Genomic DNA, 12,500 nt, shown 5'->3' with positions numbered 1-12,500 from the left:
TCATAGAAGTATTTTAGCCCGTCTGGTAGCCTCGTGTCACTGGGAAGGTCTCGGCTGTGCTTCCCTTTGTAGTCTGTAATAGTGTGCAAGCCCTGCCACATCCGATGAGCATCAGAGCCGGTGCAGCCTTCCTTGTAGCTCAGTTGGTAGAGCATGGTGTTTGCAACGCCAAGGGTTGTGGGTTCGATTCCCACGGGGGGCCAGCACAGGAAAAAAAATGTATGAAATTGTATGAAATGTATGCATTCACTACTGTAAGTCGCTCTGGATAAGAGTGTCTGCAAAATGACTAAAATGTAAATGTAAAATGTAGTAAGATCCGATCTTAGTCCTGTATTGACGCTTTGCCTGTTTGATGTTTCGTCAGAGGGCACAGCGGAGAATCATTTCAGTCATCGTTATGATTCATGCTTTACTGTAGCCTGAAATTAATCCAGTGTAACTACCTCTCCTACCAGGCTGTATCACAACCGGTTGTGATTGGGAGTCCCAGCTAGGAGTCCCGGGCAGTGCACAATTGGCCCAGCGTTGTCCGGGTTAGGGTTTGGCTGGGGTAGGCCGTCATTGTAAATAAGAATTTGTTCTTAACTGACTTGCCTCGTTAAATAAATAAAAATTGGAGGGAGGGAGAGGGGGAGAGAGGGAGAGGGAGAGAGAGAGAGAAGACTAGAGGGAGCATCAGAAATCTTTTGCTGTCTAGGAAGAACAGCTTGAGCAGAACTCACTCTCATTGGCTGCCGGCATTAGCATATGAACCACCAAGCCTGTTCTTTCCGTCTTTCTTTCTCCTCTTTTCTTTATTATTCAATTCCTCCTCTCTCCTTGTGTCAGTTCTGGGGAGGGGGGGGTATAAAGGGTGTGTGTGTGGGGAGGGGGAGTTGAAGGGGTTAGCTTGTAGTTTGAGCGCTAAGCGAATGTGTCAGTGCCAAGGGCAAGGGGTCTTTCTGCAGGAACCAGCTTTATCACGAGAACAACGAACACACCACCCCCAGGGCCTCAGTGTGTGTGTGTCTGTGTGTGTGTGTGTGTGTGTGTGTGTGTGTGTGTGTGTGTGTGTGTGTGTGTGTGTGTGTGTGTGTGTGTGTGTGTGTGTGTGTGTGTGTGTGTGATAATGTGCTTAGAGTGCTGTCTGTCTTCGTATCTTTATCGGGTGTGAGCGCGGATGTGTGTGTGTGTATGAGTTTGAGTGTGTGTCGGGGTGGGGTATGTGCCTGAGTGATTGTGGAAGAAAACAAGAGAGCGATATAGAAGCCTGGTCTGACCTGAGGCCTCGACCGTGTCTCAACCCTGGCCTGACGGAACCCCCCCCCCCTGCCTGCCCCCTCACACACACGCAAACACACAGACATAGACAGGCTCACACACATGAAGACACACATAGACTGGCTTTCACAGACACACACACCATGCTGATCCTGTCTGCACTCCACAATCCTCTCTCTCTCTCTCTGAGCCTCCAGGAAGCATGTGGACATTTTGCACGAAATAAAAATAAAAATAACTCACTCATCCACACATCACAACACACGCAGACCTAGGGCTGTGGCGGTCATGACATTTTGTCAGCCGGTTATCTCAGGCTGCACACGCTGTTCTCTCATCAAGTGGTCATATTTTCACCCATCAGACTATTCGCAATGTAATCTTGACTTTACTACACTGAACAAAAATATTAACGCAACATGTAAAGTGTTGGTCCCGTGTTTCATGAGCTGAAATTAAAGATCCCAGAAATATTCCATATACACAAAAAGGATATTTCTCTCAAATGTTGTGATACAAATATGTTTACATCCCTGTTAGTGAGAATTAATCCTTTGTCAAGATAATACATGCATCTGACAGGTGTGGCATATTATGGTGTTTTGAATGAATCCTCACCTTAGAAAAGCGCTGTCCATTTTGTTGTTGTTAGGCATTGAACCAACATTCACAACTCATGTTTTCCATTCAGTTTAACCTGTTGTTGAACTTCTTTCTTCACATCAATCATCACAGTGAGGTGAGTTTTAAAAGCACATACTGTTTTGATGTGTGAAGTGTTTGATGTGATTTTAGATTGTATTTGCATTGATGTCAGAGTGGTTAGAGGGACAATAGAGCCCTGAGTACCAGACCATTAGGACCTGATGGAGGGATAATAGAGCCCTTTATAACCAGGCCATTAGGACCTGATGGAGGGATAATAGAGCCCTGAGTACCAGACCATTAGGACCTGATGGAGGGATAATAGAGCCCTTTATAACCAGGCCATTAGGACCTGATGGAGGGATAATAGAGCCCTGAGTACCAGACCATTAGGACCTGATGGAGGGATAATAGAGCCCTTTATAACCAGGCCATTAGGACCTGATGGAGGGACAATAGAGCCCTTTATAACCAGGCCATTAGGACCTGAGGGAGGGACAATAGAGCCCTTTATAACCAGACCATTAGGACCTGATGGAGGGACAATAGAGCCCTTTATAACCAGGCCATTAGGACCTGAGGGAGGGACAATAGAGCCCTTTATAACCAGGCCATTAGGACCTGATGGAGGGACAATAGAGCCCTTTATAACCAGGCCATTAGGACCTGAGGGAGGGACAATAGAGCCCTTTATAACCAGGCCATTAGGACCTGATGGAGGGACAATAGAGCCCTTTATAACCAGGCCATTAGGACCTGATGGAGGGACAATAGAGCCCTTTATAACCAGGCCATTAGGACCTGATGGAGGGACAATATAGCCCTGAGTAATAGCCCATTAGGACCTGATGGAGGGACAATATAGCCCTTTATAACCAGGCCATTAGGACCTGATGGAGGGACAATATAGCCCTGAGTAATAGCCCATTAGGACCTGATGGAGGGAAAATAGAGCACGGAGTACCAGGCCATTAGGACCTGATGGAGGGACAATAGAGCCCTTTATAACCAGGCCATTAGGACCTGATGATCATTAATGAGTTGGGTTCTACTAACACATGTCCAGAGTGAATGAGAGATTACCGTGATTCAACGATCACATGGAATTTTACTGTGGTCATGACTCATGACTGCCGGTGTGGTGGTAATGAGGTCACCACAACAGCCCTACGCGCGCACACACAGACACACAGTAAGACGGACGGCAGATGAAGTTAGATATGACACAGATAAACCATTCTAGACGGGGACATGACATAAATGAAGACTGACAGAGAGTGAAGAAGCACTGGTAGAGGGTGATCAATAGAAAGACAGATATACAGTAACCAGAGAATGACAAGAGTGTGCAAAGCTGTCAAGGCAAAGAGTGGCTACTTTGAAGAATCTAAAATCTAAAATATATTTTGATTTGTTTAACACTTTTTTGGTTACTACATGATTCCATGTGTTATTTCATAGTTTTGATGTCTTCACTATTATTTTACAATGTACATAAAGAAAAACCCTTGAATGAGTAGGTGTGTCCAAACTTTTAATTGGTACTGTTGTCACGACTTCCGCTGAAGTTGGTGCCTCTCCTTGTTCGTTCGGCGGTCGACGTCACCGGCTTTCTAGCTGCCACCGATCCACCTTTCTTTTTCCATTTGTTATGTCTTGATTGTTCACACCTGGTTCCCATCTCGTGATGATTATTTTCCCTATTTAAACCTCTGGTTCTCATTATGTTTTGAGCGTGATTGTTTGCTTGTCATCGTGTTAGTTGTTTTGTGTCAGGATTATTTATCCCTGCCTTGATTTTGATTTATGAGTTTCTTCGAGAGTAAAGTACATTATTTTACTCAGTTCTGTGTCCTGCGCTTGACTCTATCCTCACCTCCACATAACTGACACTGACAACTGTATATTTTTATTCCACTTATAATTTGACCGGTCCGTGCGTTGTCAGAGTATAGACTTAAGACGAAAACACATCGCATCGAATGACAGTCTGCCGTTCGTTCGCCATTTGTTCGGCCACGGTGTGTTTTACGGCTGACAGACACATTTCTGGGCTTGCTTCACCTTGTTTACAAACCTGTGCCTCAAAGACACGTGAACTGTCAGATTGTCACCAGAACATCCTCTGTCACGTTATCACTGGGAAGCCTCTGGGTTGTGATGTAATCTAGACGGATCCTCTGACGCGGTGAGATATGACATCCATAATAACAAAGGCCACAGGCACAGCAGCGGGGCCTGTTTCTGAGATTAAACTATTTTAAAAGCACATGTCACCAGGAAAGCTACAGTAGGTGAGCTCACACGTCAGCCATTTGTCAAACGTCAAATAGAAAGAAAATAGAATGTAGGCCAACTCTGGTAGACACACAATGCTGTCCCCTCCTTAGTATCGTTCCCTCTTCTCTCTCATTGTCCCACCTCTCACTCCTTTTCTCTTGTTCTCTCTCTTTCTATGTTGTCATCATACAACCCTCTGTGTTCACTGGGGCGGAGGTGAGAGTGAGAACTGGTGAGATTGACTGGTGGGTGGAGGTGAGAGTGAGAACTGGTGAGATTGACTAGTGGGTGGAGGTGAGAGTGAGAGCTGGTGAGATTGACTGGTGGGTGGAGGTGAGAGTGAGAGCTGGTGAGATTGACTAGTGGGTGGAGGTGAGAGTGAGAGCTGGTGAGATTGACTAGTGGGTGGAGGTGAGAGTGAGAGCTGGTGAGACTGGTTAATTTGCATAATTGTGTGGAATTTAATTGGCACTTGGGTATTTTCGTTAGTCGTCATGCATCTTATCACCTGTCAGACAGGATACAGAGCCTAGTTAGAGGAGCAGAATATCACCTGTCAGACAGGATACAGAGCCTAGTTAGAGGAGATGAATAGTCTACCACCTGTCAGACAGGATGCAGAGCCTAGTTAGAGGAGAAGAATATCACCTGTCAGACAGGATACAGAGCCTAGTTAGAGGAGAAGAATATCACCTCTCAGACAGGATACAGAGCCTAGTTAGAGGAGATGAATAGTCTACCACCTGTCAGACAGGACCAGAATAGCTCCTCAAAAAGCCTGTAGGTTTCTGGAGTGAAGCCTGCTGTTGTAAGCCCAGTCATTGGTCTGTCACGGCTGTCGAAAGGATCGGACCAAAGTGCAGCGTGGTTGTAGTTCCACATTTTATTAAATCTGTGAAACTTTGCAAAATATAAATAACTGAATTTACAAAACAACAAACCATGACGCAGAGAGAAACAAACACTACTCAAAAATAATCACCCACAAAACCCAGGAAGAAAAACCCCTACTTAAATATGATCTCCAATCAGAGGTAACGAGGACCAGAAATAGAAAAACTAGAACTTAAACATAGAAATAGAAAACATAGAAAAACACAACACCCCCTGTCACGCCCTGACCTACTCTACCATAGAAAATCACATCTTACCATGGTCAGCACGTGACAGTACCCCCCCCCCCCCCCCCAAAAAAAGGTGCAGACTCCGAATGCACCTAAAACAAAAGAAACCACAAAACAAAAGGGAGGGTAGGGAGGGTGACAATTGTCTATGGTGGCTCAAATGCAGTCCATATAACCTTAACCTCCAGCAGAGGAGGCGGCTCAGGTTCGGGGCGTACTCCCCGCTCCACCCGCTGATCCTTCTGCTTTATTACCACCTTACCGTGGATCGTCGTCGAAAGAAACGGACTGTAGATCATTGCTGGAGGTTCTGGGCTGCAGGCTGCTGCAGGCCGCCGCTGGAGGCTCCGGACTGGGGAGCGTCGCTGGAGGCTCCGGACTGGGGAGCGTGCCATGGATCATCACTACAGGTTCCGCGCCATGGATCATCCCTGGAGGCTTCGTGCCATGGATCATCCCTGGAGGCTTCTTTCGTGGAGCTGGAATAGGTCTCACCGGACTAGAGAACGTCGCTGAGAGTTCTGGACTAGGGAACGTCGCTGGAGGCCGGGTGTGCGGAGCAGGCACAGGGTATACTGGGCTGTGGAGGCGCACTGGAGGTCTGGAGCTTATGGCTGGCACAACCCGTCCTGGCTGGATAACCTCCGTAGCCCGACAAGCGCGAGGCGTTGTGACAGGTCGCACAGGTTTGTGCTGGCGAACTGGGGGTACCGTGCGTAGAGCTGGCGCAGGATAACCTGGACCGAGAAGACGCACCGGAGACCAGGAACGCTGAGCAGGCATACTCCTTCCTGGCTGAATGCCAACTCTAGCACGGCGCCTGTGAGGAGCTTGCACCGAGTGCACCGGGCTGTAGCTGCGCACTGGCGACACAGTGCGTATCTCAGCATAACATGGTGCTTGCGCGATCACTCGCCCCCCGCACAAGGAGTTGGCTCAGGTCTCCAACCTGACTCTGCCAATCTCCCCGTGTCCCCCCCCCCCCCCCCCGGCTGTCTCTCGCCCTTGCCTCGTTGTTGGTACAGCGCCTCATAATGACGCCGCTCCGCTTTAGCTGCCTCAATCTCCTCCCTCGGACGGCGATACTCCCCAGCCTGCCTCCAGGGTCCTTTTCCGTCCAGAATTTCCTCCTAGGTCCATTTCTGTTGCTCCTGGGCACGCTGCTTGGTCCTTTTGTGGTGGGTGATTCTGTCACGGCTGTCGAAAGGATCGGACCAAAGTGCAGCGTGGTTGTAGTTCCACATTTTATTAAATCCGTGAATCTTTGGAAAACATAAATAACTGAATTTACAAAACAATAAACCGTGACGCAGAGAGAAACAAACACTACTCAAAATATAATCACCCACAAAACCCAGGAAGAAAAACCCCTACTTAAATATGATCTCCAATCAGAGGTAACGAGGACCAGCTGCCTCCAATTGGAGATCAACCCCCCCCAAAAAAAAACATAGAAATAGAAAAACTAGAACTTAAACATAGAAATAGAAAACATAGAAAAACACAAAACACCCCCTGTCACGCCCTGATTTACTCTACCATAGAAAATCACATCTTACTGTGGTCAGGACGTGACATGGTCAGCCCAGTCATTGGTCAGCCCAGTCATTGGTCAGCCCAGTTATTGCGCATCAAATATACAATTCTAAATGCAATAGTGTGTTAAAAAGGATGGAGGCCACGATTTAAAAAGAGCTATTGTTATTTCTCATTCTCAATTGGTAAAGCACATCTCCCATACGCCATTCGGATGCATAGGCTACAGAGCCCCACAATGGAGGTGCCATAAAAACCTTGCGCTCAAACAGGGAAATGGTTCCAATTGTTTTTCCACCATTCATTTTTTTCCCATCTGGGATTTTAGAATCACTTAAAATAAGGGCTGTGTTTCGTGTAGGCTTACCCTGGCTAGACGTTTTGATAACCATGTAAGTCTCTCTCGGACAAGTTGACTTTTATCAATATATACGGTTCTATTTAAAATGCTAATTACAAATCTACAAATCCTTGCAAGCTCCTGCAGGTCATCTCTAGCTGACACCTTTGTTAACAGGTGTTGATCCTGCAGGTCATCTCTAGCTGGCACCTTTGTTAACAGGTCATCTCTAGCTGACACCTTTGTTAACAGGTCATCTCTAGCTGACACCTTTGTTAACAGGTCATCTCTAGCTGGCACCTTTGTTAACAGGTCATCTCTAGCTGACACCTTTGTTAACAGGTATTGATCCTGCAGGTCATCTCTAGCTGGCACCTTTGTTAACAGGTCATCTCTAGCTGACACCTTTGTTAACAGGTATTGATCCTGCATGTCATCTCTAGCTGGCACCTTTGTTAACAGGTCATCTCTAGCTGACACCTTTGTTAACAGGTCATCTCTAGCTGACACCTTTGTTAACAGGTCATCTCTAGCTGACACCTTTGTTAACAGGTCATCTCTAGCTGACACCTTTGTTAACAGGTATTGATCCTGCAGGTCATCTCTAGCTGACACCTTTGTTAACAGGTCATCTCTAGCTGACACCTTTGTTAACAGGTATTGATCCTGCAGGTCATCTCTAGCTGACACCTTTGTTAACAGGTCATCTCTAGCTGACACCTTTGTTAACAGGTATTGATCCTGCAGGTCATCTCTAGCTGACACCTTTGTTAACAGGTCATCTCTAGCTGACACCTTTGTTAACAGGTATTGATCCTGCAGGTCATCTCTAGCTGACACCTTTGTTAACAGGTCATCTCTAGCTGACACCTTTGTTAACAGGTCATCTCTAGCTGACACCTTTGTTAACAGGTATTGATCCTGCAGGTCATCTCTAGCTGACACCTTTGTTAACAGGTATTGATCCTGCAGGTCATCTCTAGCTGACACCTTTGTTAACAGGTATTGATCCTGCAGGTCATCTCTAGCTGACACCTTTGTTAACAGGTCATCTCTAGCTGACACCTTTGTTAACAGGTCATCTCTAGCTGACACCTTTGTTAACAGGTCATCTCTAGCTGACACCTTTGTTAACAGGTCATCTCTAGCTGACACCTTTGTTAACAGGTCATCTCTAGCTGACACCTTTGTTAACAGGTCATCTCTAGCTGACACCTTTGTTAACAGGTATTGATCCTGCAGGTCATCTCTAGCTGACACCTTTGTTAACAGGTCATCTCTAGCTGACACCTTTGTTAACAGGTATTGGTCCTGCAGGTCATCTCTAGCTGACACCTTTGTTAACAGGTATTGATCCTGCATGTCATCTCTAGCTGACACCTTTGTTAACAGGTCATCTCTAGCTGACACCTTTGTTAACAGGTATTGATCCTGCAGGTCATCTCTAGCTGACACCTTTGTTAACAGGTCATCTCTAGCTGACACCTTTGTTAACAGGTATTGATCCTGCAGGTCATCTCTAGCTGACACCTTTGTTAACAGGTCATCTCTAGCTGACACCTTTGTTAACAGGTATTGATCCTGCAGGTCATCTCTAGCTGACACCTTTGTTAACAGGTCATCTCTAGCTGACACCTTTGTTAACAGGTCATCTCTAGCTGACACCTTTGTTAACAGGTATTGATCCTGCAGGTCATCTCTAGCTGACACCTTTGTTAACAGGTATTGTGTCAATTTAAAAATTGCACAAGACAGTTCACAGAATTGTCTATTTAAAGAAATCTATTCATTACTACATTTAGCTAACGTTAGATAGTTCGTCCAGAGATTTTTACCTTTGCCTCAATTTGGCAGTCTCATCCAGATCATCATGGTATTTTTGGTTAATTAGCGTTTCGTTTTTAAGGGATAGATACAGGCGAATATATATTGATAAGTCACCTTGTCTGAGAGAGATATACATGTTTATCAAAACGTCACGCCAGGGTAAGCCTACACGAAACACAGCCCTTATTGTAAGTGGTTCTAAAATCCCCTATGGGGAAAAATGAATGGTGGAAAAATGATTGGAACCATTTCCCTATTTGACTGCTAGGTTATATGGGTATTATGACTCATACTGTTGTATTCTATAGCCTGCCTACTATGAGCGCGTCACCTACCACTTTACAATGTGGGCTTGAGGCAGTATAATGGTTTGAAACCTGAACGTTTTACTTTACTTCAAATAATGAGGCATGTCTTCCTTGTTTCAATGTAGCCTTTCAAAAATCCATCCATAAAAACATGGAGGCAATTATTTTATAAAGATTTCCTGATGCCATTAACCAGTATTTCTCTCCTGTTCTATTGGTTTTCATATAAACTTTCGTTGGATGTCCAGAAGCCAAAGGCACAATCCTAGTCATATTAGCAACCCATCATAGTAGTTGCCATTAGGTTCCCCCTCTTTCTAAGTTTCTTACCGAGATGTTCATCTCTTTCACATATGGAACTGCTTGCATTAGGTGTGCAGTTTAGAACTGTGTTTTCCGCGAATTGCATTTTGGGTAAATGTTTGAAAATGACGTGTTATTATCTTCTTCGTTACAGGAGTTTCATGTTCAATAGTAGACTAAAGCATTTTGACTGGAAGACAATAGGCTTGCTATTTTTACATGTTTCCATTAAGCTCTTATTGAACAATATCCAGGCCTTGTATGCGTGCATAGTATCAGAGAGGAAGAGGCGAAGCGAGAGGTTTCATTCTCGCCAAAATCTAACCAAAATAAGTCCAATGGGTTTATTTTCTGGCCTAAGCTTGTCTCCTGCTTTCCCGCATTGGGACGACTTAAATTTTTAGGGGGCGGAAGCATAAGCATCTCGTCATTATATACATTATATATCTCTGATAGTGTTTCTTTGTTGGTCAGGTCATTTTACGTTTTTTTTTTTACCATTTGTTGATCGCTTAATGAGGGTCAATTAGTTGGCAGCAAAATGGACAGAAATATGAATCCCTTATAAGGGGTTTATATCATTCACACGAATTGTAATTGTTGGTAAGCTATTTGAGTTTAATTTTATTATTTTTTTTACCTTTATTTAACTAGGCAAGTCAGTTAAGAACAAATTCTTATTTTCAATGACGGCCTAGGAACAGTGTTGTTCAGGGGCAGAACGACAGATTTGTACCTTGTCAGCTCGGGGATTCGAACTTGCAACCTTTCGGTTACTTTCGGTTACTAGCCCAATGCTAGTAACCGAAAGGCTACCCTGTTAGAGGCAAGGGTAGAGTTACATTTGGTGGTGGTTAAAATCACATTAGTTAGGATTACATTATTGGATCGATTGGCTGAGAGACTGATGTACTTTCTGTCTGTTGTTTTCAGATGGAGAGGTCAGAGACTGTGTGTCAGTACTGCGGTGTGAGTTATCTCATCCTCCACGAGTTCCAGCTCCTCCAGGACAGGTTGGCCCAGGTGGAGAGAGAGCTCCAGAACCAGAGCGGGGCCACAGAGAGAGAGAGAGCCAAGAGAGAGCTGCTGGAACTGGGCAGAGAGGAATGGGAGAGGGCTCTGAGAGAAGAGATCCAAAGAGGGGCCACGGAGAAAGAGAAAGTCCTGAGAGAAGAACATGAAAAGAGGTTTAAAGAGAAGAGATTCCTAAATGAGGAGATAGAAAAAATGAGTGAGGAGAGATGGAGAGTCCTGAAAGAAAAACTCCATCAGGCCAACACTCATCTGGAGGAACAGAGGGAAGACCTACATCAGCTGGAAGAGAGGTGGGAGAGATATTTGCAGTCTGTCTGGCAGGCCAACACACTGACCTGTTACTGTAATGCAGACACTTTTTGGCAGCCCGACAGATTCTGTTCCGTATTTCACTCCAGAGAGAAGGAAAGAAGAGAGGAGAAAAGATTAGCCGTGAAAAAATGGCCACGTATTGTAGATTTCACAGAAGATATCTAACTTAGATTTAGATCTTGACTTAGCTGTAGGCCTGTATCTGTATCGTGCATGCATCTGTGTATCGTGCATGCATCTGTGTATCGTGCACGCATCTGTGTACCGTGCACGCATCTGTGTACCGTGCACGCATCTGTGTACCGTGCACGCATCTGTGTACCGTGCATGCATCTGTGTACCGTGCACGGTTCCGTGTATCGTGCATGTGTGTGTGTTTATCTAATGTCTAGGCCTAGGCTATGTCTCTATAACTATGGTATGAGCGTATATGTGTGCATTTGAATGTGTGTTCTTGTGTCTTCTATCCCTAGTGTGAAAGCATATTTAATAATAAGTTTAATGCCTCCAATTACCTTTGAGTCACGTTGATGTGCCTAACCCATGCACACCATTACGTCTCTCTCTCGCTCTCTCTCTCTCCCTCTCTCTCTGTGATGCAAGCGAGCATCTCAGTGTAATTATAGATTTACTGGATATCTCAATAGAATATCTTTTTCACGCCATCGCCTTTCACATCCCCATTCTAGAAATAGGGAGGGATGGCAGTTATAGAAACAGAGGGTGGAAGAGTGTCTATTATAGAAATAGAGGGCTTGAGACATGACCAGAGCTGAGGAACTATGTTTCTGTGTGGTACCAGCTATTTCCTTCTGCTCTGATGAACAGTTTCAGTTTGACATAGTTACCAGCCCACCTGCAGGTGGACTAGTAAATCTGACTCAGACAAGGAAAAAGTGGTGGATGGAAAGACGGAAAGAGAGAGCGATATCACAGGGAATAAGGTGGAAAGAGGATGAGCATCGGACAGATGAGAGCAAGCGAGAGAGAGACAGAGAGAGAGAGACCGAGAGAGAACTAGAGAGCGAGAGAGAGAGACAGAGAGACAAAGAGAGAGGGAGAGGGAGAGAGAGTGCGAAAGAGAGCGAGAGAGAGAGACAGAGGGAGAGAGAAAGAGAGAGACACAGAGAGAGAGCAACAGAGAGAGAGAGACAGAGAGAGAGACAGAGAGAGAAAGAGAGACAGAGAGAGAAAAAGAGACAGAGAGAGACAGAGAGAGAGAGAGACAGAGAGAGAGAGACAACCCATTTCAAAACACTCTACAACACCGTTCAAATTGACACAAACGCAGAACAACGCCAAATCCATGAGAAGTTGAATGGATTAGAAAAAGCTATAAAGTACAATCAAAACCCATTGGACTCCCCAATTACTGACCAGGAGCTCTATAAGAAACTTCAGGCTCTCAAATTTGAAAAAGCATGCGGACCTGATGGCATCCTAAATGAGATGCTCAAACTCACTAGTGAAAAATTTCAATTGGCTATATTAAAACTGTTTAATTTGATCCTGAGTGTAGGTTATTTC

The 12,500-nt window shown here is 45.1% G+C and overlaps 1 protein-coding gene across 1 annotated transcript in view; it reads left to right on the top strand.

The window, feature by feature from the left end:
• The window catches only part of lekr1 (leucine, glutamate and lysine rich 1), a 61,815-nt gene that overhangs the window by 31,294 nt on the left and 18,021 nt on the right, over window positions 1–12,500 (top strand). Inside the window, exon 3 of the mRNA XM_014163512.2 lies at window positions 10,560–10,951. Coding sequence (XP_014018987.2) covers window positions 10,560–10,951 — 392 coding nt within the window. The remainder of the gene's footprint in view (window positions 1–10,559; window positions 10,952–12,500) is intronic.

Source organism: Salmo salar, chromosome ssa20, assembly GCF_905237065.1.
Source record: "Salmo salar chromosome ssa20, Ssal_v3.1, whole genome shotgun sequence".
Lineage (NCBI taxonomy): Eukaryota > Metazoa > Chordata > Actinopteri > Salmoniformes > Salmonidae > Salmo > Salmo salar.
This window is presented reverse-complemented; position numbering and strand designations above follow the sequence as displayed.